The sequence below is a fragment of the Cryptococcus neoformans genome, chromosome 2, assembly GCF_000149385.1.
Source record: "Cryptococcus neoformans var. neoformans B-3501A chromosome 2, whole genome shotgun sequence".
In the NCBI taxonomy this organism is placed as follows: domain Eukaryota; kingdom Fungi; phylum Basidiomycota; class Tremellomycetes; order Tremellales; family Cryptococcaceae; genus Cryptococcus; species Cryptococcus deneoformans.
This window is the reverse complement of record NC_009178.1, coordinates 580,341-604,540: the sequence shown is the minus strand read 5'-3', so window position 1 is coordinate 604,540 and position 24,200 is coordinate 580,341. Positions and strand designations below refer to the sequence as shown.

The window sequence follows — 24,200 nt, the reverse complement described above, 5'->3', positions numbered from 1 at the left end:
CTCCCCCCCCACCCCCCCAGACTTTTGTCCATCTGGACAAGGTTTTGACAGATAATCATCTCATCGCTGCTTCTCAACAAAAAAAGAGAAGCGCATGAGTCTCTGGTATATCACATTCAACATGCTACCTTCTTCGTCCGCTCGCACCACCCCCCACAACACCGCTAATAAGCCAAGTCATCCATACTCTACACCGACATGCGCTGCCGTCCCCCCTGTCCTCTATCGACATCATCGTCGTCCAACCCCCCGTCATTCTCATTGCGTTTTCACGCTCACTCCCCCCTGTCAAGTACCATCACCTATCAAGGAGGCTCGTAGTAAGACGAGAGACTCGCTCGATATATTCCGCCACAAACGTAATAAAGACCACCACAATGGATATAGAGAGATGGAGAAGAATGTAACAATCTGCACCCCTGAAAAAGAAGAAGCAACCACCACAATGTGGGGTAATTGGTCGTATACCACCCCTGTATCCTATCTTACCCACCTGGCAAACGAATTCATGGATAAAGATAAAAGCCCGAGTCCGAATAGTAGTAGTATTCCGCGCCATCATGATTGCTCGAGGATAGCCGTACAGCAAGGACATCATCATCATCATCATCATCATCATCATCACTCGCCATCAGCGTCGTCTTCTCAGCGGAACCGGTCACGATTGGACAATAAGCGGGAAGATGTAAATAATTGGCCTTTACGGCTGAATACCTCGGAAAAGTCGGCCAACGGTCGGCAAGGGGTCGGTTTAGGGATGGACGGATCACGAATGGCACAGGAGGTAGAGGTCGGCAGCAACGACGAGTCGATAACGCACGAATACCTGAAAGTCTTTGAAGAAAACGAAGACGACCAGGATGAGGAAGGATATGAAGAAGCTGGGTACGACGAAAACAAGGTGGTCGTGCCAGAGCCGGAAAGTCCAGAGGAATGGGAGTGGGATCGATTGTTGGAGCAGATGGAGAAAAACGATGAAAAGGAACAAAAGAGATGAAAAGCGTTGGGCCCCGGGGAAATGGTTATTCTGGGTCTTTATTCGCTTCCCTTTTTTTATTTATCTGTGGCACACCACCGCCTCGGTCACTTGGGCTTCACCCTTTCTTTCAACAAGCTTGCTAGACGACATTGCCATTGTCAAAAAAGGAATTGATTCTCGCGCTGGCCAATCACCTATCCCGCTTATGGACTGGAACACATTGTGCGCAATGGCTAGATTTTCTCAACACCGTTCACAGTTTTCTTTTCTTCTCCTGCTCTCTGTACCTTTTACGTCTCACATCTTTTTCTAATGTTGCGGATCACGAGCGGGGCAAAAGTATCGAGATACGAGGTCCATCAGTTGCTAGGATTCGGGGATGCCGGTGAGAGGGTTTGTTTCCCCACAACTGAACGCGAGATACTTTTCAAAAGCGCAAATCAAAGGTTAGCCAAGGTCATGGGTATGTTACGATTTAGTCCGCTGTGTAGAATTAGATTATATCTCTGCATGTCTCTGGATCGTGAAAAAAAAAAGGTCAAAAAAGGTCATGACAAACTCGCCAACTTCTATGCCCTCATCTACAGCCACTTCCTCCTTTGACTGCCTTGTCGCCACATTCTTGCTCCATCCCAGCACTCCCATTCCACATTTAGCTTACAATTGCTCAGCAATTATTTAGATCTTAATATGCGACATGAGCTTTGCCAATCCGTTGAGTCCAGAGACAACCTACATATTGACTGAGCCATCGGAAACCTTCGCCATAGCCCTGTCGCATGACGACGGAGCACATGAATACTTCAATAGGTCGGATATCACGGAGAGGAATCTTGCCCTTGCCGGTAGTCTGGTAAAGGCCGAGCTCGTGTCTGAGCTGCTCCTCTGAGACAGCACCGTAGGCGTCAATCTTGTTACCGAGAATGAGGAAGGGAACCTGAGCGAGGGATTCAATGGACACTGTGCACAAGAATTAGCAGCTGGGACGCGTCCGCCGTATTCTCTATTGTTCGCCACCCCCCCCCAAAGCGAACTCGTGTCTCCGCGCTCCACTTTGCACTTCCAAACAAGTCACTTACACAAAGAGTCCAACTCGGCCTTGCTTTCAGCGAACCTCTCGGCGTCGGCGCTGTCTACCAAAAACACAATCCCGTCAACCTCTGGGAAGTAATCTCTCCACAATCTTCGAGCTTGAATGTGACCACCGAGATCATAAGTAGTGAACTTGACGTTGCCGATGGCGAGTTCTTCAGAGGCTGGAAAACGCTGTCAACTGATGTGTGGATGTTTATGAAGAAAAAGATGCGCACTAGGGTGAAGAGTGGGTTGAAGGGTAGCGAGACGGTCGTTCTTGAGCATGTGAAGAAGGGTCTGGTGGACGTGGAGATGTCAGAGTGGGTAGATTAGATGTGACAGTGGGGCCGCGTGGAACGTACAGTCTTTCCCGCATTATCGAGACCAAGGAACAAGAGCTTTGCGCCTGGTGTGGATATCAGTGGAAAGACTCAATCCGGTGGAGTAGATAGGCTGCATACTCTTGTTCATAAGACCTAATGGGAGTTGTTAGCGGAGTGGAGGCGGCGGAGTGGTGGACATACCGAGAGAGGCGAGGACGTCCCAGAACCAGTTCTGGATTTACCAGCGGTCAGCTTGTGCGGGGGCGGGAGGGGGCTGCTTACGATGATGAACATGGCGTGTGCGTGGGGAGTATGGGTACGGGATGTTGCAGAGCAGCGTATTACGGCGCCAGAAGATACAGAAGATACACTTCCCGCCAACGCGCGTCACCCGGAGATATCTCCATGCCCGCCTGTGGCAGTGGAGGCGCGGGGTCCCCGCCTTCTCGGCTGTGCAATCCATTCACCAGAACCACACAAGACACGTCTTTTGTCCTCCAAGCCCTCAGCTTCTTCCCCTGCCGTACAATAATACCCGCATTCCCAGTCCCCTCCTGACTCCCCGCCATCTTCCGATATCTCCTCACAATCTATACGGCCTGACACCATGTCCCCTTTCCCCCAGACCGCAAAGCTCAATAACCCTGTCTGTGTCTTGTCAGTCAATAACGTTACATGCCCCGTAAAATCCTGCTCATTTCAATGCCTTTAGCTGTGGCTCATCCCCAGGAAACAAGCCCCTTTTTGTCAAAGCCGCGGAATCAGTTGGTAAAGCTCTTGCCAAAGCCAATATACCGCTTGTCTATGGCGGTGGCCGACGAGGTATCATGGGTATGTCTAGCCGATATCAATACTTCACACCCCACTGAACCTACCTCCAGGCGTCGTCTCTCAATCGGCATTGTCCGCCAATGGGTATGTCCATGGCATTCTCCCTCGTGCACTTGTCGAGCCGGCATCGGAACCCACACCGGTTCCGTGGTCTACCACGAACGGAGACACGGCCCGGAGCAAGGAAGGGACTGGAAAGGATGTCGTGGAAGATGACAACCAAGCCAAGTTGACCGTCGAGGTTGTTGGGTCTATGCATCAGGTAGGTTTCCCGACAGTGATATATGTCCTTGGCAGATGTCGTGCGATCGGACTAATGAACGTGGTTGACAGCGAAAGCTGGCCATGGCCAAACTGTCAACCGGAGGGTTTATAGTGCTTCCTGGCGGCTATGGTACTCTTGAAGAAGCTCTTGAGATGATCACCTGGAATCAGCTCGGTATCCATCGCCTTCCCATCATCATCTTGAACATTGGCAACTTTTTCACCCATCTCTATAAACAATTTGAAAACTCAGTCGAGGCTGGCTTTATCGCTCCCAGTAACCTCTCATTGTTGAGACTGGTCGACTTGGAAGGCGGTGAGGAGGCCAATATTGATGAAACAAGGGCAGATGAATGGGGTCAAGCTGCCCTGAAAGCTCTCAAAGAGTGGAGCGTCGATGTGAGTCATTTCCGATGGACAGGCTCATGTTCCCGCTCATGTCTTCTTGCAGGAGGATGTCGGATACAATTTAAACTGGAAAGAAGAAGATGATGGTGGCACACAAGATACTGTATGATATCTTCACTCATTTAAATCACACACCTATCATTGTCCATCATGCATTGACCATATCATCTCTAGTGTCGTAGCCCCTCCTACCTATTTACCACCATGCGCTGTACCTTTCCCTCGGCCACATCTACCCCTATATCTGAAGCAGATTTACCATTAATCGGCTACCACCTTGAGCGACTCCGAGAGGCACATGCCCACTTTGCAGAGCGTGATACGCATTACTGGGGTGAATGGCCTGGTGACGACTCTGTCACGGACAAATGTTTGCAAGTCTTACGAGAGAAAGCACAGGAAGGCGAGGGGGATTATCGAGTTAGAATTGTCATCTGCCCGAAAGGTATAGTCAAAGTTGAAGTGCCTCCTGCACCCAAAGATGCCGGTGGGTTCTATTTTTACGCACTTGTGGAAGATCCACGCGCGCTGACGATGACCATATTCAGGCCCATTCAGTTTGGAGATCCCGACTGCCTCGATGGCTAGAGCAAGACCTCTGGTGCTCGATCCAGCTGTTACCGACGTGCGAGGAGAAGACCCATCGAATAGAAAGTTTAGATTATACAAAACCAGCCAGAGGGAACTGTACGATCTGGCATATGAGCGTGGTAGTGAGTGCCTTGACATTTTATATTTATGGGCGTGTTTAAACAAGTTGGAACTGACAGATATACTCCAGGCACTCTTTCTCCATGTCACCCTGAAGTTCTCTTGCACACATCAACTCATCTCCTGGAAACTACGACTTCAAACATTGCTATTCTCTCGCCCTCCGGCCAGTGGATTACACCATCGATTTCCTCTTCAACTCCTCTTCTCAATGGAGTTGTAAGGAGGTTTCTCCTGGCGAGCGGAGTCATAGAAGAAGGCGAACTGACACTGGCAGATTTTGAGCGCGTAAAGGCGGAAGGAGGACGAATCATTGGATTCAACGGTTTGAGGGGTATCTGGGAAGGGAAAATCATCTAGATTCCGCTGTTACATTACAGTATGCGACTGTCCTACAGTTACATCTCGTATTTTATTCTAATTTGGTTTTACTTGTACGCGCCGGCTCCCAGCCATCAACGACATTACCCAAAAGATATATGCTGACGCCAAATACCAACAAGCCCGCTGCCCATACAAAAATGTAAACACTCTGCGCCCTCAGTTCCAACAGGTACGCTGATCCCAACCATACACCTTGTGCAAGGATCCATGCTACGACCAGAGCCGCAGTCTTTTGTCGGGATAAACGTAGTTGTGGTATAACAGAGGGTAGTAGGGGGAGAAACCACGTGAAATATTGCGAGGTGCAGACTTTGTTGAACGCTACAAACAGAGCCGTTTGAAGAAACATTGCGAAACATAACGAAGAGGTGGACAGCGATGTGGTAATAATGAGACTGATCTGAGGTAGGAATGATGCCAGAGGATGTCGGATGACGGCAAGGAGCGCAGAAGGTAAAGGCGAGGCGGTTGGTGACGGGAAGAAGGATAGGTAGATGGGGTAAAAGTATGGCGAAAAGTTGTGTCGGTGATCGAGTCGGGACAGGTGGTAGAGATAGGTATGGTCAAGGAAGGGCTGTCCCCATCTATTTTCATTATCAGTGGGATACCTCTACAATAATGCGTCAACTCGCAGAAATGCACTCACATAGACCAGAGTGCTCCGTTGATCAACACAAAGCTAGATGCGACAATGAGGCCAAAGCGCCAGACCCTCATACCGAACCATCCCCACCTTGTAGAGAGCTCCTTCCAAATCGCGGGAATGTAGATAGCTGGGTAAATTTTCCAGCTCACAGCTAAAGCCAGCATGATGGCAGCTCGGGTCTCTCCGGCCCCCTTTTTCTCGTCCCCGCTGCCTAGTCGAAGAAAGTAATGCAGAGTAACTACAAGGAAGCAGATAGCCGCTTCAGGCGACCCCCGAGTCGTAATGCTCAAGACGAAAGGATTGATCGTCCATAAAAGGTGTGTGGGCCAGAAGGGTGCTGGGTCTGGTCCCGTAAGAAGCAGCAGAGGTATTAGTAAAGAGGGGAGAGCCAAAAGACATTTGCCCAGTAGTGGATGGATGAGGGCGGGAGAGAGGAATAGTGGGAGTAAAGGCGTATATCGGAATGTGGCTCGGTCATAAGGACTACCCAAAACGTCAGCCATGGAAAGACAGAGCAGCTGAAAGAGAGTTGACTCACTCCCCAATGGGCAACCCAATTTTCTTCACGAGCCACCCTTTTGCCTGCTCTTTTTCAGTGGGAATGAATATCAGCCGGGCACCATCTGTGACCACCCTCCAGTCGACATCCGTGTATCTTAGACCTCCATAGCGTTCTGGATGAGAATCAACGTGGTCAGCGTAGAGGATGAGGGCAAGATGAAGGGCGAGAGACAGCAAGATGATTTGGGAGTTTTTTGTTCTGAGCATGGGACGAGAAGGTCGGGCCTTGGGCCACGGTGTTTCTTGCGTCTTGAAGGGCACGCCACGTCGATGATATATACGTAAAGATGCGCACGCACGAATGGATGTCTGTTGTTTGTGCCTCCACTTTTCCCTCAAACGCGGAGTATGCCACCTTCTGAATTCCCACGGTGTTCTGCCAAGAGCTGCATATGTCATCATCCAGAAACTTGAAACGCGAACAAAAGGAGTAAGGGGCCTCGCACGTGGTTTCGGGGGATTGATGCAAAATTTCCTAACAACCGGTAAATAAGGAATCCGCAGAAATCTGGAATTATCCGCAGGAACTGGGGATACGTTCCTGCATGTTGGTAAAAATGGCAAAAATAAGAATACGAGCAATCAAAATGGGTCTGTGCATGTCACCGGCCGTCGTGTCTGGTTGCTGTCTTTACATTTTTCCATCATCACCCCGCTTTTCGTTTTGTTTTCTCACCATTTGATTACATCCCCTTCTTTACACTGATTTCTCCCACCACCTTCTTCTGTCTCAAACCGGAACACCGACCGCAAACGCTCTTTTACACGCCACGAGACAATTCACGACTACGTACTATATCATCCACGTATTACTCATTGAACGACACTACAGCACTATAACGAGATAGACCCGCTACCACTGCAAGCTTGAGCATGTTAGTCATCGCTTTTACTTCCTGTTGATACCATTTCACAACTCGCTGACGAAGAATCATACGCTGAAGCAGATATCTGTACAGCTCCTACTGCAACGCGACGCGTATTCAACCCAGATCGAGCGTAATCACATACAATGACCGCCATAATCAAATTGCTCAATCTCCTTCCTGCCCTTGCCCTCGCAGGGATGGCTCTTACTGGTTTTGAGAACGTCCCTGTAAGTCCTTTATCTGCTTTTGATGAAGCCCTTTCCATTCATTATAGCTCCTCAAAACAAACCTCTTGGCTGACCGTTCTCGGCATCATTTCGGTTGCCCTTTCGACGCGTCTGCTGACATGTTTACGTAATACAGGGAACCCTTGCTCACCGACCTGACTCTCGCGATCAACATCGACACCTTGCTGCTCGACTTGCAGACAACATTGTTAAGCATGAGAAAAAACGTTCCAGCAACGGCAGGATCCTCCGACGAAGGGCCGATGGAACTGTTTGCCGAGCCAAAGACCAATCATTCGTTGCTGTTGCAAGCAGCGCCGTCACCAGTACCCCAGCTTCGACCACCTCTACGGTTGATGTTGAAGCCACGAGCAGCCCTTCCGTCGCCGATGTGACTTTCACCGATGACTCGGCTACGTCATCTTCGAGCTCTGAGTGGGTGCAAAGTACCTCTTCATCATCCGTGGAGGCTCAAGCAACCGCACAATCTCTCGCAACTACTACTACCTCTTCTGGGGGCGGTTCGGTCAACGTGGGAAGCAAATTTGGTCTTGCATGGCCTAACGGTGACTGGGCCGCGTCCACCGATCCCAATTACATTGGCAACTATATCGGTAGCAAGGCTTCATGGTACTATACTTGGAGCCCCTTTTCTGTTGTAAGTTTAGATAACCAGGTGCAATCGCAAGCCGTTTAATTCGTACTCACAAACATAATCAGGGTTCCGGCGACTCCCTTGGTCTCGAATTTGTCCCCATGCTTTGGGGTCCGAAGCAGGTATCCGATTGGCATGCTCAGATGAGTCAATGGCCTTCTACCGTCGAAAACGCTCTTTTCTTTAATGTGAGTTTATGTATGCCTCAATTGTTTCTAGTTATAGTTAAACCTTGAAAACGCGTAGGAGCCCAACCAGGTCGGCCAGTGTGATATCTCTGCCGCCGACGCCGTCACGTACTGGGTTACCGATTACCTTCCCGTCCGTGCCAGCGGAATTCGATTGGGCGGTGCTGCTACTACCAGTGCCCCTGATGGTCTTCAATGGGTTTTGGATTTCGTTAAGGCTTGTACTGATGCCGGCAACTCTGCTGCCGATTGTGCCGCTGAGTAAGTGCTCTCATCGTAGGAAAGTCCTTTTCTAACCGTTTTTAGCTTCATTCCTCTCCACTGGTACGATGTCGACATCGAGAACTTCAAGTCCTACGTTGAGAATTTCCATACTCAGACCGGCTCCAACATCTGGATTACTGAGTATGCTTGCCAAAACTTTAATGGCGGTGCTCAGTGCACTGATCAAGAGTGTAAGTTTCGAGCGTTTGACATAAATATGCAAAAGCACTTGAGCTAACTGCGTCACCAGCCTGGGATCTGCATATCGCCATCGCTGCCTGGTTCGATGAACAGTCCTATGTTGAGAGATACTCTCCGTTTGGTAAGCTGCGGTTCGCTATCATGCGATGGCCAGTTGTTGACCTCGTTTGCAGGTGTCATGCAAGATATGCAGGGCGTTAACCAAAACAATGCGCTCATGAACCCTGACGGTTCAATCACCTCCCTGGGTGGATGGGTAAGTGGTCTTGAGCAACTGGACATTGTCCGAGACCCGACTCACAGCTGACATCATTTCAGTACATTTCCAGTGCCTAAACTCAAGTGACCTACGAGGTATCTGTGATCCTCAAAGCACTTAGTATCGCCGTCAATGAGCCGCTATGAACATTTGATATTGTCTCGCTTTTGTTAGTTTGGTAGTTCTCGCCTTCCGTTTGTTCCATACCTTCTCCTTCCTTCGATGGGCTTGATGTCGATCGAGAAGAGGCCACGCAAATTTATCACCGCATGTATACATTTATGTGCACCTGTATAGAAGGGGGTTGCACCCCATTTTGATTCCATGTGCGTTTGTGCAGGAGCACGTAATCTCTTGCAGGAACTATATACAAGTACAACAAGCAGTGCATACTCACGATATGTACGCGAAACGACGAGTGACACTACTCACAGTATGGTACGCTGCGCCTCATTTCATTTTTTCATATCATATGAGGTGACAGTGCCGATAATGCATATATATGCAATACACAAGATGCATATGCTGTAAAAATGCATAAGTATTCCGTCGAAGAAACGTAAGAAACTTAAGAAGCCAGAAGCTAAAGCGTCTGAAGAAGGCGAGAGCGAGTTAACAAGTCAGACGCGCAAGCAAGATCCTAAATCCAGAGCGCCCTTTTCGCGCCAGATCCAGGCCCAAGTCCCTTATCTGTCCCGAGCGCACAGCGTTTTATAAAAATAAGCGCACCGCATTATAAAAGCAGGCGCATCGCATTATAAAGACAGGCGCACTTTTTCAGGCAACGAGTACCTCTCACTCGTTCATCCATCTTCCATTTTTCCTCATCGTCGTTGCCCATTCACCTCTTCATTCCTTTCCAACCACCACTGCCTCTACCAACATGAAATTGACTCTCCCCCTCGCTATCACTGTCTCCCTACTCTCCTCAATCGCATTTGCTTCTCCTGCCCCTGTCGTCGTAGGCTCTACTACAGAAAGGCACCTCGCGCGCAACGACAATTCCATCCCTCACGATGTTGCTCGATCAATCGCTGGTGCATTCCATGCCTCAGGGATGAATGCTGTGAAACGTCAGGAAGACGCCTCCAGTTCTGGAGACTCGTCCACTGATGACGGCTCCGACGATACATCGGACGATGATGGCACTACCGACGATGGAACTGCTGACAGTGGTACTACCGACGATGGTACTACTGATGATGGTTCTGATAGCTCTGACGGTACTACAACCGATGATGGCACCGATGACGGTACTGAAGATAGTACCACGACAGACGACGGGACAGAGTAAGTTTTAAGCTTGTTACAGTGTGCCAGCACCTTTAAGTAGGTTACTGACCATGTGATGTTCTAGTGACAGCTCTGCTGCCGTTACCGATACCGATACCGATACTGCTGTTGCTACCAATACTGCTGCCGCTACTACTACTTCTGCCGCCAATACTACTGCCTCTACTTCTACCCGCACAGGCCTCACCAACTACAACACCACTACTCGAAGTAGTACCGTCCCCGTTTCTACCACCATGGCCGCTCAAACAGTTAGTGTCGTCTACCTGCTGTTCCATGCGTCGTTGATATAGATCAGAGCTGACAACGACAAAAAATCAAATAGACAGCTGCCGTGGCTTCGAGCGACTCCACCAGCGGCTCAGGCCGAGGTATTTCTATGCCCTCCGGCCTCAATGTTATACCCGTTCTGAGCTTCTTTATCGCTAGCGGTCTTGGTGCCGCCCATATCTTCATCTAGAATCATTTTCGTTATCGTGTACCTCTTTAGACAACGATTTGATATTCTACGGACATTCATGATACATTGATCGCGTTAGAATCCTCAGTGAAACAAAGCAATACAACCCATGTTTCTCCCTTTTGTAGTTCCTTATGCATTACGCCATGTCGAGTTTCAAACCTGCAAAGCGCAAAAATCTCTAAGGGACGTGCCACGCTAACCCATTGCTCCAAATCTTGTTCACAATAGCTACAAGAAATGACGTGATGTATACTAATCCTGTACTGATAGGCCTTCGCTGCTTCCTGTCAAAGGATCAAGCGCGCACCGAAAAGGAAGAAAGGAAAAGATGATCTATGCTTCATCAAGTGGACTGCCCTAAATACCTCGCTACAGAATTGCAAATGTACCAACAGCTGCAAAGACAATGGATAAGCCGCTGACAAAAACTCCAGGGAAGGCTCCACTGGAGCTGGTAGAAGAAGAGGAACCGCCAGCTGTCGAATCATTGGCGGCCGCGAGAGAAGGACTGCTGCCATTAGAAGATGTTGTAGAATCACCAGTAGAAGCACTAGTAGAAGCACTAGCAGATGAAACAGCGGAGGTGCTCGCAGCAGAAGCAATGGGCGATGTGGAGGAGGCAGCGGCTGGGGTCTGGATCTCCGAGGTGATAGCAGAACTTGCGCTAACCTCACCTGATTCGGTAGTTTCGGTAGAGGATGAGATTGAAACGCTATGGAATAATATTTGTAAGACGATAGTAAACGACTGCAACTCACGACTCGGAAGCATCCTTAGAAGCACTGATGGCAGTGACACTCGCAGTCTCTACGATGGAAATTAGTATCGAGAGTGAATCTAACGAGGAGTTGCTCACCACTCGCACCCCCCACTGCTTCTGAGATAGCCGTAGAAGAAGCGATTTGAGTGGCATCCCCGGTTGAACCGGAACTCGCAGTTAGGCTCGAGTTGGAGGCAGAGTTCTCCAAGCAGTCACTGTCTCCTGCTCCAACCTTAATATTTTGGACATACCCCGTCTTTCCTGACGAATCTACCACCTGGAAGATTAAATCGACACCTTCTGGCTGATTGACCAGCCATTCAGTATGGTTATCCCATCCAGCCGTGAGATTGGCTACCGATGTGGTGCCGATATAGTAACCTCCTTGCCCAATTTCGAGGGTCACCGGAGGCTATACAGGCCGGCATCGTTAGCCACGCCACCATGCAATCAATGCTGCAAGATCACTCACGGAAGCACCTGTCCAAGAAATATTGGAATAGCCACATTGTACAACGCCGTTCGCATAGACCGTAATTCCATCGTCTACAAGATCGACGCCGTCAGTGATCAAGGACAACGTATCAAACGGCGTACAGTTGTAACTCTGATATAGTGGTTCCTTTGAGCAACAGTCACTTACTAAAGCTACCTGCCAGAATTTCACCAACTTGTCCTGCCGGCTGAGGCACAGCCTGAGCCTTATGGGCCATATCAAAGACGGTGAAAAACAGCGCCACAAGGAGGGACGATTTGTCGAACATCATGATTGGTTGATTATTGCAACTTGTGTGTTGGGCCGGACGATACTTGAAGTCTGATTATCTAACTGTATGGATGCGACGATATGGATGGTATGAACGTTCACACTTTGCTCACGGCGCAGCCGCAGAAGAAAACAGAGAAAGAAAAAATAGAGCAAAGAATAGAAAATATGGATAGAGTAATAAAGGCCGAGTACTACTCGTAGCTGAGTGTTCGGTCGGTGACGAACGAAGAGGCATAAAAGCAGCTACGTAATACGTAATGATTAGTCGCACATAGCGTGTTCGATGTCACCACTTACCCTGAAAGTTAAAACCTCCGGCCCCCAGGCCGTAGAACACCGCAAAGTACGTACGTATCCACCACCAGAATGTGCATGATCGATGTTGTTACTAGATGCAACTTGCCTCCTCAGCTGTTGTCTGCTGGTTACAGAGCCTATAAATTACATCCCAAATCGAACACACAAGCCGCAGTCGTCCTCACCATCCTCATACGTGTTTGTCATGTAGTCTTGAACGAAGTACGTAGGAAAGTCCTTACTAAAAAAGCGAAAGATTACTACATATTGTAGTGCCTTGATATACGTAATAAAGCCCGTTGGAAATACTGGTTGATACAAACATAAAAGCGCGTCTTATGGTGGAACATTAAAGGGTCAATGAGAATGGAATGAAAAACCGTCAAGGTCCATGCCTATATCTAGTGCACTGATCGTTGTCGTTCTAAAATTCCGTGCGAAGGAATTTAATCTTCGTTTCCATCCCCCCATGCCCTTTGTCCTTGGATGGCAGGATACATCGGATAGACCATTCGAGCTTCATGGTTTTGCCTTAGACTCTCGTGATATTGTGCGGCCTGCTTTTGCTCGGGGCGAGCCACGGTAGGAGTGTAGGGGGGTTGGAACTGGATATGACTTGAAGGACTGGCATAATGAAGTGGCCCTGGATACATTTCTGAAAGAGACGGAGAAGGAGTTATTGGACCAGAATGCAAGAGATTGGCGTTGCCCGCTGTGCTGACACCTTGGGAGTAAACAGGTGGCATGTCGAAATACAATCCCATATCAGTGTTCCCTTCCGTCTTTTCATCTTTCTGAGTCACACGGGCAGTAGACACCGCAAAATTGGATGAATATATGGAGCTCGGGGAGCTCGTCGTCCGAGAGATGAAAGGCTGAGCAGGAGTCGTGATCTGGATGACGGACGATGAACTGCTTGTTCTCGTGCTGGGCGGCTGCCTGGGATTTAATTGTTGAGCGCCATAGAATGACTCATCGCTTGACCGAGATGTAAGAGGCGGAGGCATTCCACGGTATGTGTGCTGAGCGGGCGTGGCGGAAAGAGGGTTGGGCAAATCGTTGTAGGATCTGAGAGGAGAGCCGAACTCGGAAATAGAACTGGGAGTTGGTAAACCATTCGAAGGTATGGAAATTGAAGTGCTGGGGGGACATGGCGTGATTATAGGTTCCACCGAGCTGGACTGAGTGGTAGGGAAGCTTGCGGACTACATTCGCGATTGAAATATAAGTGATGGACCCTACTCGCATAAAAAAATGATTGATTAATACTCACATATTTACCGATGATTTTTTGCAATGCCGCCTCAAGGCAATCCCAGGCGTACACTTTGACATTCTTTTCAATATTCCTCGGTCTTGGATTGGGAAGATTCATTATTTGCCCGAAGAAATTCTCTGTATCTGGTTTACTCTTGTCGACAGTAATGGGCTTGAAGCCCTCTAGATTTCGCCTAATACGATTCTTCTCTTCCACAGTGAAGTGGGTGCCGACAAGTGCCTCAAGGAGATATATGATGTCGACAGAGGTTATGTAGCAGCTGTTTTTTTCGTCCCAAAACACACAGGAGACGACAATGGACGATTGGCTAGCAGACCATTCTGGTTGAGAGATCACACGGAACTGAGTGTGTATTGTAGCCCCCTCTTGGCGCCGCCAGAATTGAACCAAGCGGCGGCGGGTATGCCATTCTTCAGTTGTCCTGATGCGCTAGAGTGAGTATCATCTGGTGTGGTAGAATTTAGAGCCAGAAGCGAACTCACCATCCCTTGCCCACTGCGCTCAGATCTCCGGCGATACTCAGTGCGGCCTTGTGGCCGGTGTTGATCAATGTCGTGGATGTTGGCTGGGCGGGAATTCCGCCAACAACGTGGGATGATCGCATTAAGCTGGGTTGTAAGTGGAAAACCGCTGTGTTCGATGTGTTGGGCGGAAGCATCGATGTTTGAGAGACTGGTACTGGAGGGGACTGGGCGTAGGTTTTCTGAATTGAGGGTACATGCGATTCACTGATATCTGGTAGACCGTTATTCAACTGGTGATACAGAATGAGGACAGAACTTACGTCTAACCGCTAATGGGCGACCGTACATCAGGTGCTGAGGCGAGGAGTATGACTGAAGTTCTGAAGTCGAGACAGGGCCTGACACTGCGCGGCGTTGAATGACACGATTTGGGGAAGTGTGTCTTGTTGTCTCGAGATGGTCTCCATTACGTTTCCGAGTGATGCCTGAGGAAAGTCAGGTAAAGGTGAGGCTATGCACATAAAACTTCTGCCTACCTTCAACGTAAATGAAATGGCCAAGAGACACGGTTTCAAGGACGTTGGTATTATCGGCTAGAACCTGCAAAGAAACGGGTACTATTCTGACCTCTCCCATACCGTCTGATACAGCACCGGTCAAAGACCAGTCTGGAACCGTCACTTGCAAAAAGCAGGCATTTCGCTCTGTGCCTTCTTTCAAATTTTCTACCTTCGTTAGTACTGGATAGCTTCCAAATACCACTCGCAGTGCCTTGGTCATTTGGCCGGGACCATTGACTGACAGAGGTGTCGCTGACCGACCAGGTCTTGAAAGAAAAGCCATCTCAATGTCACATCTAACGGTGATTTGTGACCCAGAAATGCCCTGGACCGGACCCCACCGGTGCACGGTAACATATGAATCACGAGCTCGAGAACTGACCCTAGGTGACGATTCGGATTCTGGATAGCGTCCGATAATAGGGGAATTAATCCCGTAGTGGATCATAGGAGGAGAGTCTGAGAGGTATGACGACCGAGAAGGCAAAAATGACGGAGGATAGCTATGATGTGCTGGAGTATGTTGTACTTCGGGTGAAAGGGAAAATGAAGGGGATGGGGGAACGGCGATGGAACGGAACACTGTCTGGCTGGGGGGCATGCAATAATGTTGCGAATGAGTGGAAGAGACAGGAGCTTCTGCTCTGGAATGTTGGAACAACTGAGCAGGCTGGTCTATCTGTTTAGATGTTGAAGCGTACATTGCTGTCTTGAAAGGGACGGACAATCTATTAGCGGCTGGCGATTAATTGACGCACAGACAGTGAGAAAAAAATCCCGAACATCAGCTTAAAGGACTAGGAAAATGTAAAAGTCAAAAGGAGTACTTACGGTACTAGTCGAGAGACACCTTGGCAAACAGAATTGTTGCAGACCGAAAAAAAAAGATTGTCCAGACTTTGCGTAGTTAGATCAGTCAGCCAACTGTATTCGTCGCTTGTCGATTCCTCCTTAGCTTCGATGACGAGGTAGGAGGGAGGATGACGGTCAAAAAGGAGGGTGGTTGAGTCGAGACGACTATTATGAGAACGTGGGAAGTAGAAGACAGGTATATACTGATATATATATATATATATACTATACGTGATAGGAATTATTGTGACGAAAAGTCAGAAAAAGCAAACCGGGTGCTAGCTAGTACTGCAAATTGATGTGAGAAGGAAACAAGAATTGGGTTCAATCATACGTCTGGTTGACAGCCATTAATGAATGAAGCCAGGGAGGAAAATCCCCTGGCTCGGCGGTGAGCATGTGAGAAATCAACAATAGCTAAAAATGTCGACTCTTGGCTGTAGTCGTTGCTGTTCGCGCTGCTCGTTGCCCTTGATCTCGCAATTACCCAAGGCCTAAAAGATCGACGTGACGCCTCCTATGCGAGGGTACAGATTGAGGGGTAATTGGTGGCTGGAATAAGGAGGAATGACGGAGGAAGGAAATAAGGAAATAAATAGAGAGGGAAAGGCACTTTAATGATAACTGATAATTGGGGGCAGGGAAAATTCGGAGAATTCAGACGGCATGCAAGAACATTAGGCCAGGAAATCCGGAAGGGGCGACGAAGGTGGGATCTCAGGCAGCACGGGGAACGGCGAAATAGGAGAGCATGGGAAATAGCGGAAAAGATCATCAAAGCATTTGCCGATCCTTAATCCTTAAGCACCCTATTCTTATGTCAGGCCCTAAACCATATGCCTTGCGCCCTGCGCCCTGTCTGGTTTGTCATCTGTCATTGCTCACCGGTCATCGCGCCAGGCGTCGACCTCATCACCGGCTGTCGTGACCAGGACAGAAAAGAAACAACTTTCGATTCTCGACACTAATTCTCACATCCTCAAGAGACAATCTTAGACCCAAGGCCCATGCGGAACGGATTAAAGACGGCAGAGTAGTTCTGCCACGGGCAATAACAATATAGCAGTAATAGGTCATCTTTGCGTTCATATAATAAGGGAATAATTCAGAATGGGGAAAAGAACGTCCTTTCTTCAAAATCAAAGTCACTGGGTTTGGGCATAAAATCAAAAATTTACGTAATTCTCATCGTTCCCGGACCCTTAATTGAAAACCGAAAACCCTGACTCTTTTTAAAGGAAAGGATGCGGGGTTCTGCGGGAAATTGAAATTTTCCTTTTCAGGCATTTTATCAGTTCTTCTGCTTAAAAGTTAATTTGAGTGTAGACCGTTTCGTTAACTACTACCGTTAAGCATGTTAAGACGGCTCCTAACTGAAATGTGAGGCGGAGCTACAAGGAAAAAGCGAGACCACAATAAGAAGTCTGCAGTTATAATCTGGGAATTTACCTTCTATCGTCCGCTTTGTCACATCGCAGCACGTAACACAGCACCCAAAGAAAAACAACTCCACCGGCGACACAGGATCAGGACAACAATCAGGCCAACATTCATTGTTGGGAAAAGGGAAGAATCAGCGGGCATCATCAAGCTGGGAGAACGACATTGGCAATGACCAGGGTAAGGCAAATAACCATTTAGATCGATTGATTGGGCACGTCCAAACAGGACAGTTGGAAATCAGGAGTGATTATCGGGGACTTGACAAGAAGGAGTACGGTGGTTATATGTGCGTGTAACTGGGTACGTACGTACGTAAAGATTCCATTTTTTCTGTAGTCGTCATCATGTATGCGTCGCGCGTCCTATAGAAATATGTGATTTTTACCTTATTAACTAAGAAAACTCATAAATAAATAAAGAAATATCATTGTAGAAATTGTAGTTAGTCCGACCTCACACATCTTGTTTGTTATCCGCTATCCTGAGCCGAATTTCCCATTACCCTGAAACGTTTGATGACTAATACAGTACTTCATTTCCTCAACGTCTTCGTCTTCCTCGCGATGCTCGCTGTCGATCGACTTCGGCCATCTGAGCTATTGACCCTTTATTCCAGATTCTCCGCTTCGGAAGAAGGCGCAGCAGTACGGTTGGAAACTGGGCTGGGTCCAAACAGGAGGTCATGTATGCTATTCCCATTTGAAAGGGATTCCCATCTGAAAAACGCCAACCGGTCCCGTCGCGAAGAGCTGGATATAACGTTTGATAATATTTGCAAGTCTTTAGAAGTTTGTCTTGAGCGACGAAGGCGTCAGAAAATGAGATGCCTTGATATGTTAAACCAACAACCAATCACTAACCATTCCGACTGTGTATTCCACTCGATGATCTTTCTCATTCAAATACCCTTTTCGTAATGTTCTTAGCTTGCTGCATTAAAATGTTGCCTTCATTTTCGTCATCTAAAGATAATCACTCTCAGATCATCTCTAGCTAAGATGCCACACTCGGCCATTTACAGCAGTTGGCGTTAGCAGTTCGTATTGGATTCCTGACTCTAGAAATATATAATGGTAGCACGTACGTACCGTGCGACAACTTCCAGTTTGTTGTTTGAGATATTCCATCATTTCTTCCTAGACTCAGGATCTGTCCTATAGTCAACCAGGGCTTCCTCTGATGTACGACCGTCGTAGGCCCGGAAGTCCTTCCGGCTGCTCCACTGAAACCTCTTAATTAAGTTTATTAGCTGTCCTCCTCTAACGAACGCTCCCGAACTCCATCTTTTCTTCTTTTCATTTTTTCATTCGTCTTTTCCATTGAACCATCACTTGAGACTATCGAGGGCTTGAATACTCCTCCCAAGGCAATGGAAGCGATGCCCTTGCGACCTCTGCTACCCTTTTCTGGAGCGACTTCCGGCACTGGCGTAGGCAAATTCATAGAACGAATCCCCGGTTTTCGTCTATTGGCCGTGGTGGATCGAGCGCCGTGCTGATGTAGGGAATAGACCTTTAAACCGTAGTCCAAGGTTACTATGGATTCGCCCCTCGGATTCGCACATCATTCCATCGTTGCCCTTCATCAGTATAGGGTTCGAGAATAACTTCGCCGACCGGTAAGGCTTGGTAAAGATGAGCGTATGAAGAAAGCGATGCCGTTATGCAGGGCATGAAAGTGGGGCGACGACCAGCATAGATGTCTTCCTGGTCTATGAGATTAGATTATATTGGTGGCAGGCGGGGTAGTTGGAGTGAATGGAGTAGGGGATGAGGGTGCGGTCATGAAGACTGGTCGAAATGGAATCATTATCAACCGATAGCGGTGGGTAGCAAGGCTTGTAGATAGCCATTTGTGTCCGAGAGCACTGCAGTGTTCCACCATGGATTCTCTTCCGTCGTCTTCCGTTCCATCAAGCAATCCCTCTCACTGATTTCCTCTTCCGCACTTTGCATGCTGTGTCATAAGTGGACTATCTCCATCAGTCTCAAGCGTAAATGTGGCAGAAGCTGCATGGACGTACATTATAGCGAGGCGTAGTCTCGGCACTGTGTAGTCGGACAAGTCCTTGAAAATACGAAGAGGTCCTCTGCCCGGGGAATCGAAACAATTGTCTTTCTTCCATCATGATGGTGGTGGCCACCATCGTGAGTGAGTAGTGTTGCCAATCAACGAGTTTATATCCTCGTTTTATCATTGGAGCAGCAGATCTATTAGCATTTGCGGAAAGGACAGACAGCGAGGTACGTACTCCATCATCCGGTAGTAGTACCTTTCCTCCACGGCGTGCTCCTCCTTTGTCGTGCTGATCGTACCAGTGACGGGGTACTGATCGTAAATCACGCGAATGGCAGAGATTAAGGTGGAGCCATTCTTCTGGACATCGGCGACGGGAAGGCTGCCTGACAACTATCGAGCCAGTCAAACTAGAACTCGTAAAGGCAATGAATTTTGAGTGCGTGCTGCACCATTTTTTGTCCTTCAAAACTGTAAATAATCATTGGAAGCTGACGATGCAACTGTTCCGAGCGGTGAGTGGAGAGTGAAGGAGCTGATAGGTCATTCCGGTAGTCATAAGAACTGCAGAAATGTGGAGTATAATTAGCAGTTCCTGAAACCGTTCCCCTTTCTACCGTCGTATTACAGCTTTTGTGGTCCACATTGCTCTGATAATCATTGATTTTCTTCTCCGTACTAAGGCTCCTATCCAACGTGACGAGCACACTCCACAATCTTACATTATACATCTGACTTCTTTCTCAAAGTGCAAACCCATGGACAACAGTTCAGCAGTTCACATGTAGGGATCTCGGCTTCCCTTCTTCTTTACATGTACCATGTGCCAACATTTTAGACCACTTGTACCCCGCCGGTCTAGTGACAGTACAAAAGATTCCGATTATAGTAAAGATCGTCAGGGCGGCGACCCAATTGGCCACGCCACGACATTGAAAGTCAAGGGTGGGAGCCTAGGGCAAATATATTTTGGGATTGAGGATCCTCTTGATTGGCCCACCAACAACACCATTATTCAACAGCGACTTATAGGGCAACGCAAGCATTTCGATAACGATGCCGTCCTTTGAACAAACCTGCAAGTGTTCCACCAGTGGTACAAAACGTTAAAGCTAATCATATCAGCCGACACATCCATGACGGACACTCATGCCGTAAAAACCCGCACTCTGTTAGCTGAGGGTCATGTAGCTCCTGCTTATTCGAAAGCTGCGAAGAGATATAATCAACGAAGCCGTACCAGTCTATAAGTTGGCGTTAGCTTGTAATACGTATAAAGTGGTTGAGGCCCAGGACAGATAGGGCGAATGTGTCGTTTGCAACTGTGGTGATCCAGCAATATCCTATTAGGCGCCTACCATTGCTTTTTTACATTTCATCTTGACGATAATGATCAGTGGTAGCCATGCCTTATAGTTGTTTTGCATCTCCCTCATAACCAGATGATTACATTTAGAGGGTTTGACCGTACAACTCTTCCTTAGTGCTGATGCCTAAAAATAACTGTTAGACGAAATGGACTAGCCATTCTTTACAAATAACTCACCAAGCTCCTCAATTGTAGGCTTAAGCTCGTCCAAGTATGCTTGGTACTGTCCCTTGTTCTCAACCTTTTCCTTAACACCCTCCAAGATCCTCACAGCGGTAGCATAGTCATTGACCTTCCTAGCAGCCTGAAGAGCAGCGTTGATAACTTCAGTAGAAGGGACAAGGTCGTAGGCAAAGGCGTTGTTGAGACCTCGCTGAAGCTCGAAAAGGTCAGAGACAGACTTGAAGAAGGTCTCGTATCGAGCGTTGAAAGACTCGTAAGACTCGGTCTCATTGCCGTGAGCACCCCCGGAAGCAAAGCGGACAGCTATAGAAGAAGCACAATTGATGTTAGCAAACAGACAGACGTCGATACAATGTCGCTTGGACGCAACACGGAGCTAACAGGAATTGCGTGAACATACCGGTAAAAGCGACAGGGCGGAGAGGAGCCGCAACGACGGGTCGGGTCCTAAGAAGAGCTCGGGAGACGGACGAAAGCATTTTGTGTGTAGGCTGAGGGTTGAGTGGAGAGCGGGGGATTGAGAAGAGAAGAGATTTGAACGAATGTAGTTCGACTGACCAAAAGCCTCGGAAAGACCAGGAGCTGATTCGTAGGAGGGCGTTCGGGATTAAATATGAAAATCCACTCTCCCGAATATTATTGGCAGACGTTAATGGTGGAGCGGATAAATTGCGTACTCCGTGCCCTAGTGCTGCTTAATTATTCAAATTAATGAACAAATGAACGTACATGGATCGGGACAACTCTTGGATAAAGGAAGTAGCGTCGATGATGACTGAATGAATACGTTAGTATTTTCAGTCCGTTTTCAACGTGGATGCCGGTTCTTGCTGCGTGCTCTGTATTCCTCCTTTGATTCTTGATTATTGTGTGAACCAATAGAATTCTTTCACTCGACACCTGACCTTTTTCGACGCACCCAAGCTGGAATCAGTACTCGATCCACTCTGTACGCTTTTCTCCCTCACGTACTATACCACTTGGCATCCTCTCCACAACTCTCTTGCTGATTAAACATCTATAGACACCTTCCTTCTTTCTTCAAAAACTTCCACCGTGTCGTTCTTTAATCCATTCAGACGCGCTCAGGCTCAGGAGGCCTCAGGTGCAATTACCATCCAGGTGAAATGGGGTCGCGAACGGTAAGTGCTGCCCCGGACAGCGAGCTATCAGAGATTGTAGCTCATACGATGCGGGGGCCAGATTTAATATTCCCGTTCCTCAACCTTCAATAACACCGCTTTCTACCCTACTTGCGACTTTGTCTAATCAGACTGGCCTGTCTCTTGACTCACTCAAGCTCATATATAAAGGTGCTGTGTTGAAAGACACTTCTCTCACGGTCAGCGCCTACGGTATCACAGAGGGTGCAACGCTTGTATTAGTTGGAAAGGGTGGAGATGTTCCTGTTCCTCCTACGGCTGCGCCCAAGCCTACTATTACACCGGTGAAAAAGCCCAAGCAGCCGCAAACAGACAAAGAATCTGTCCTTGTCGACTGGATCAAGTCGCTTGTCAGTTCATTGCTGGATCCTTTGGTCCCCAGCATCGCAATGTTTGTTTCATATACCTCCCCACACGCTACAAACCGTCCTGCGAAGATTCCTGCGTTTGAAGTGCTACAAAAGGAACATGCGAGGTTGAGTGAAATGTTATTAAAGGCACTTCTGGAGCTTGACGGAGTGGATATCCCCAGTGGATGGACCGAAGCCAGAAAGGAGAGGAAAGATAGCGTCAAGAAGATACAGGGAGAGTTGAATAGAGTAGACGAATCGTGGGGAGAGAGAAAGAAGCTTGGCGGATAGATCACAGTATGGCTCAATCATGCATATAGAAGCTCTAAACAATTTGCATGGGTATATTATGCGAGGGCGATCCCCAATAAGATCCTTAAAACTGTATCTAGTACCTTTACACGCCAATCGGGAAAAATGAAGACAACAATTATGACCTTTACCAGTCAGAATCAGCTTCTCTCGGCCTAGTTACAGTGAGCGACTTACATCTTGTATTCCATCTTACCCTTCTCAGGGTTGCTACCGGCGACTTCGTAGTCGATGATAATATCAAGGTCACGATTATTTCGGGAGTTGGGAGCACAGTGAAGGGTGCCTTGAATGACATCTCCTTCCTAGAATTGAAAGGGGTCAGAAATTGGACTCTTAAGTTATCAGACAAGACTCACGGAAACAGTGAGGGTCTCAGAGGTGTAGAAGACGGTTTGTTTCCAGTGAGTGTACTGACAATGGCATTAGCATTGTCAACATTATGAGAAGAGATTATTTACCTTGGCCTGAGGACCGGTGCTGAAGTTAATGGGTTTGTGGCAGCATGAGAAGGAGATGTCGAACCAGCCAAGGAAAGCATGGATGTCTGTGTTTGCAATCATTAATACTGGAAATTTTGACCGCTTATTGAAGCTCACAGTCATTGCGGGTAGCCTTGAGCTTGAAAGGCACATCGAAAGCAAGATCTTCCTTCTTCACTGTTCGGATGTCGATATGCCTGATAGCGCAAGGGTTGGTGGCAACGGCTCGGAGCTCAACACAGTCAACAAGAGGTTCACGAAGAGCGATTTCCTTGATACAAGAGTAATCAAAACCGTAGACGTCGTTCCAGACTGTTAAAGAGCTTAACATGGAACCTTCTAAATAAAAAGAACATGCTTACAATCAATCTTTTCCTCTTTGTAATCTTGGTCTTCAATGGCTGCAAGGAAAATAGTAGCTTTGTCGGGGAACAACAGACCATTAGGAGCGAGGTACTTGTCACGGGCAAGCAAGACAGTGTCGAGCATGGACTCGTAGAGCAAGAAGTAACCCATCCACTATAAAATCAAAGACAGGTGAGTCCACGTCATGTTTCATCTTCAGCTTCCGTAAAATTTACCTCGGAAATGATAATGTCGACTTGCTTGACAGGGAGTTCCACATCTTCGAGCTTGCCCTTTAAGAGGACGATCTCTGCAAAGCAAGTAATTCAGCATCTGCCGACGGGTATGTACATATTCAAAGATCGACGGCGACACTTACGGTCCTCGGAAAAGCCATTAGCCCTGACAATCTTTTCAGCCTGATCCAAAATATTGGACATGTCAATGCCGATAACCAGCTTGGCACCTGCCTTAGAGGCAAACATGGAAAGAATGCCAGTACCGCAGCCAACATCAAGAACCACCTTGTCCTTGAAGAGGTGGGGGTTCTGCATAATGGCGTTACGGTAGGAGAGTGTTCGGACCGAGTCCTTGAGCATCTCTTCGTGGATACCTGTATCGAATATCAGCTTCGCAGATACTTGAAAAGATATTAAGAGCAATTAACCAAAGTGGGCGTAACTATGTTATCAAATATTGTCAGCACCATAATTCTAGACTAGCTTCCGTTTGTTTAAAGAAAGCGTCTTACCTGTCAGCATAGCTACAAATATATATCGTCAGTGCGGGTCCCTCGTAAGTCAAATAAACGAAAGACGTACTAGTCACGGCTGGTCATCTGGTCCACAGGGGGAAGACCCTGGGTAGCGGTTTCGGTAGCAGGAGACATTGTAGCTGGCTCGATTTTCTAGAAGGAAAATATGAAGGTCGATATGGTAGATATTTTTTATTGAAAA

The 24,200-nt window shown here is 47.9% G+C and overlaps 10 protein-coding genes across 10 annotated transcripts; 4 read left to right on the top strand and 6 right to left on the bottom strand.

The window, feature by feature from the left end:
• Positions 1-1,657: 1,657 nt before the first annotated feature.
• CNBB2270 (hypothetical protein) lies at positions 1,658-2,670 on the bottom strand (the record flags this gene model as incomplete). Its single annotated transcript, XM_772333.1, has 8 exons — positions 1,658-1,663; positions 1,716-1,939; positions 2,059-2,235; positions 2,290-2,350; positions 2,416-2,459; positions 2,515-2,529; positions 2,578-2,608; positions 2,659-2,670. 8 exons carry the CDS (start codon positions 2,668-2,670, stop codon positions 1,658-1,660), a joined length of 570 nt encoding a protein of 189 aa, XP_777426.1.
• A 313-nt stretch (positions 2,671-2,983) lies between these two features.
• CNBB2260 (hypothetical protein) lies at positions 2,984-4,950 on the top strand (the record flags this gene model as incomplete). Its single annotated transcript, XM_772332.1, has 8 exons — positions 2,984-3,033; positions 3,089-3,207; positions 3,258-3,469; positions 3,541-3,870; positions 3,923-3,982; positions 4,054-4,366; positions 4,428-4,592; positions 4,661-4,950. 8 exons carry the CDS (start codon positions 2,984-2,986, stop codon positions 4,948-4,950), a joined length of 1,539 nt encoding a protein of 512 aa, XP_777425.1.
• A 52-nt stretch (positions 4,951-5,002) lies between these two features.
• Positions 5,003-6,388, bottom strand: CNBB2250 (hypothetical protein; the record flags this gene model as incomplete). The annotated part of the gene is made up of 3 exons (XM_772331.1): positions 5,003-5,558; positions 5,621-6,103; positions 6,159-6,388. The coding sequence occupies 3 exons, from the start codon at positions 6,386-6,388 to the stop codon at positions 5,003-5,005; spliced, it is 1,269 nt and encodes a 422-aa protein (XP_777424.1).
• Positions 6,389-7,193: 805 nt separating this feature from the next.
• On the top strand, positions 7,194-8,921 carry CNBB2240 (hypothetical protein; the record flags this gene model as incomplete). Its single annotated transcript, XM_772330.1, has 8 exons — positions 7,194-7,277; positions 7,414-7,935; positions 7,998-8,120; positions 8,179-8,381; positions 8,427-8,575; positions 8,635-8,706; positions 8,759-8,841; positions 8,904-8,921. The coding sequence occupies 8 exons, from the start codon at positions 7,194-7,196 to the stop codon at positions 8,919-8,921; spliced, it is 1,254 nt and encodes a 417-aa protein (XP_777423.1).
• Positions 8,922-9,727: 806 nt separating this feature from the next.
• On the top strand, positions 9,728-10,597 carry CNBB2230 (hypothetical protein; the record flags this gene model as incomplete). The annotated part of the gene is made up of 3 exons (XM_772329.1): positions 9,728-10,134; positions 10,202-10,388; positions 10,463-10,597. The coding sequence occupies 3 exons, from the start codon at positions 9,728-9,730 to the stop codon at positions 10,595-10,597; spliced, it is 729 nt and encodes a 242-aa protein (XP_777422.1).
• A 290-nt stretch (positions 10,598-10,887) lies between these two features.
• Positions 10,888-12,127, bottom strand: CNBB2220 (hypothetical protein; the record flags this gene model as incomplete). Its single annotated transcript, XM_772328.1, has 4 exons — positions 10,888-11,312; positions 11,457-11,772; positions 11,833-11,906; positions 12,004-12,127. 4 exons carry the CDS (start codon positions 12,125-12,127, stop codon positions 10,888-10,890), a joined length of 939 nt encoding a protein of 312 aa, XP_777421.1.
• A 745-nt stretch (positions 12,128-12,872) lies between these two features.
• Positions 12,873-15,432, bottom strand: CNBB2210 (hypothetical protein; the record flags this gene model as incomplete). The annotated part of the gene is made up of 5 exons (XM_772327.1): positions 12,873-13,631; positions 13,700-14,126; positions 14,188-14,377; positions 14,490-14,654; positions 14,706-15,432. The coding sequence occupies 5 exons, from the start codon at positions 15,430-15,432 to the stop codon at positions 12,873-12,875; spliced, it is 2,268 nt and encodes a 755-aa protein (XP_777420.1).
• A 5,060-nt stretch (positions 15,433-20,492) lies between these two features.
• On the bottom strand, positions 20,493-21,071 carry CNBB2200 (hypothetical protein; the record flags this gene model as incomplete). Its single annotated transcript, XM_772326.1, has 3 exons — positions 20,493-20,533; positions 20,587-20,895; positions 20,993-21,071. The coding sequence occupies 3 exons, from the start codon at positions 21,069-21,071 to the stop codon at positions 20,493-20,495; spliced, it is 429 nt and encodes a 142-aa protein (XP_777419.1).
• Positions 21,072-21,311: 240 nt separating this feature from the next.
• CNBB2190 (hypothetical protein) lies at positions 21,312-22,396 on the top strand (the record flags this gene model as incomplete). The annotated part of the gene is made up of 4 exons (XM_772325.1): positions 21,312-21,356; positions 21,475-21,541; positions 21,617-21,734; positions 21,796-22,396. 4 exons carry the CDS (start codon positions 21,312-21,314, stop codon positions 22,394-22,396), a joined length of 831 nt encoding a protein of 276 aa, XP_777418.1.
• Positions 22,397-22,535: 139 nt separating this feature from the next.
• CNBB2180 (hypothetical protein) lies at positions 22,536-24,133 on the bottom strand (the record flags this gene model as incomplete). The annotated part of the gene is made up of 11 exons (XM_772324.1): positions 22,536-22,542; positions 22,595-22,722; positions 22,777-22,830; positions 22,879-22,964; positions 23,017-23,211; positions 23,262-23,418; positions 23,481-23,554; positions 23,624-23,857; positions 23,912-23,925; positions 23,996-24,007; positions 24,066-24,133. 11 exons carry the CDS (start codon positions 24,131-24,133, stop codon positions 22,536-22,538), a joined length of 1,029 nt encoding a protein of 342 aa, XP_777417.1.
• Between the last annotated feature and the right edge of the window lie 67 nt (positions 24,134-24,200).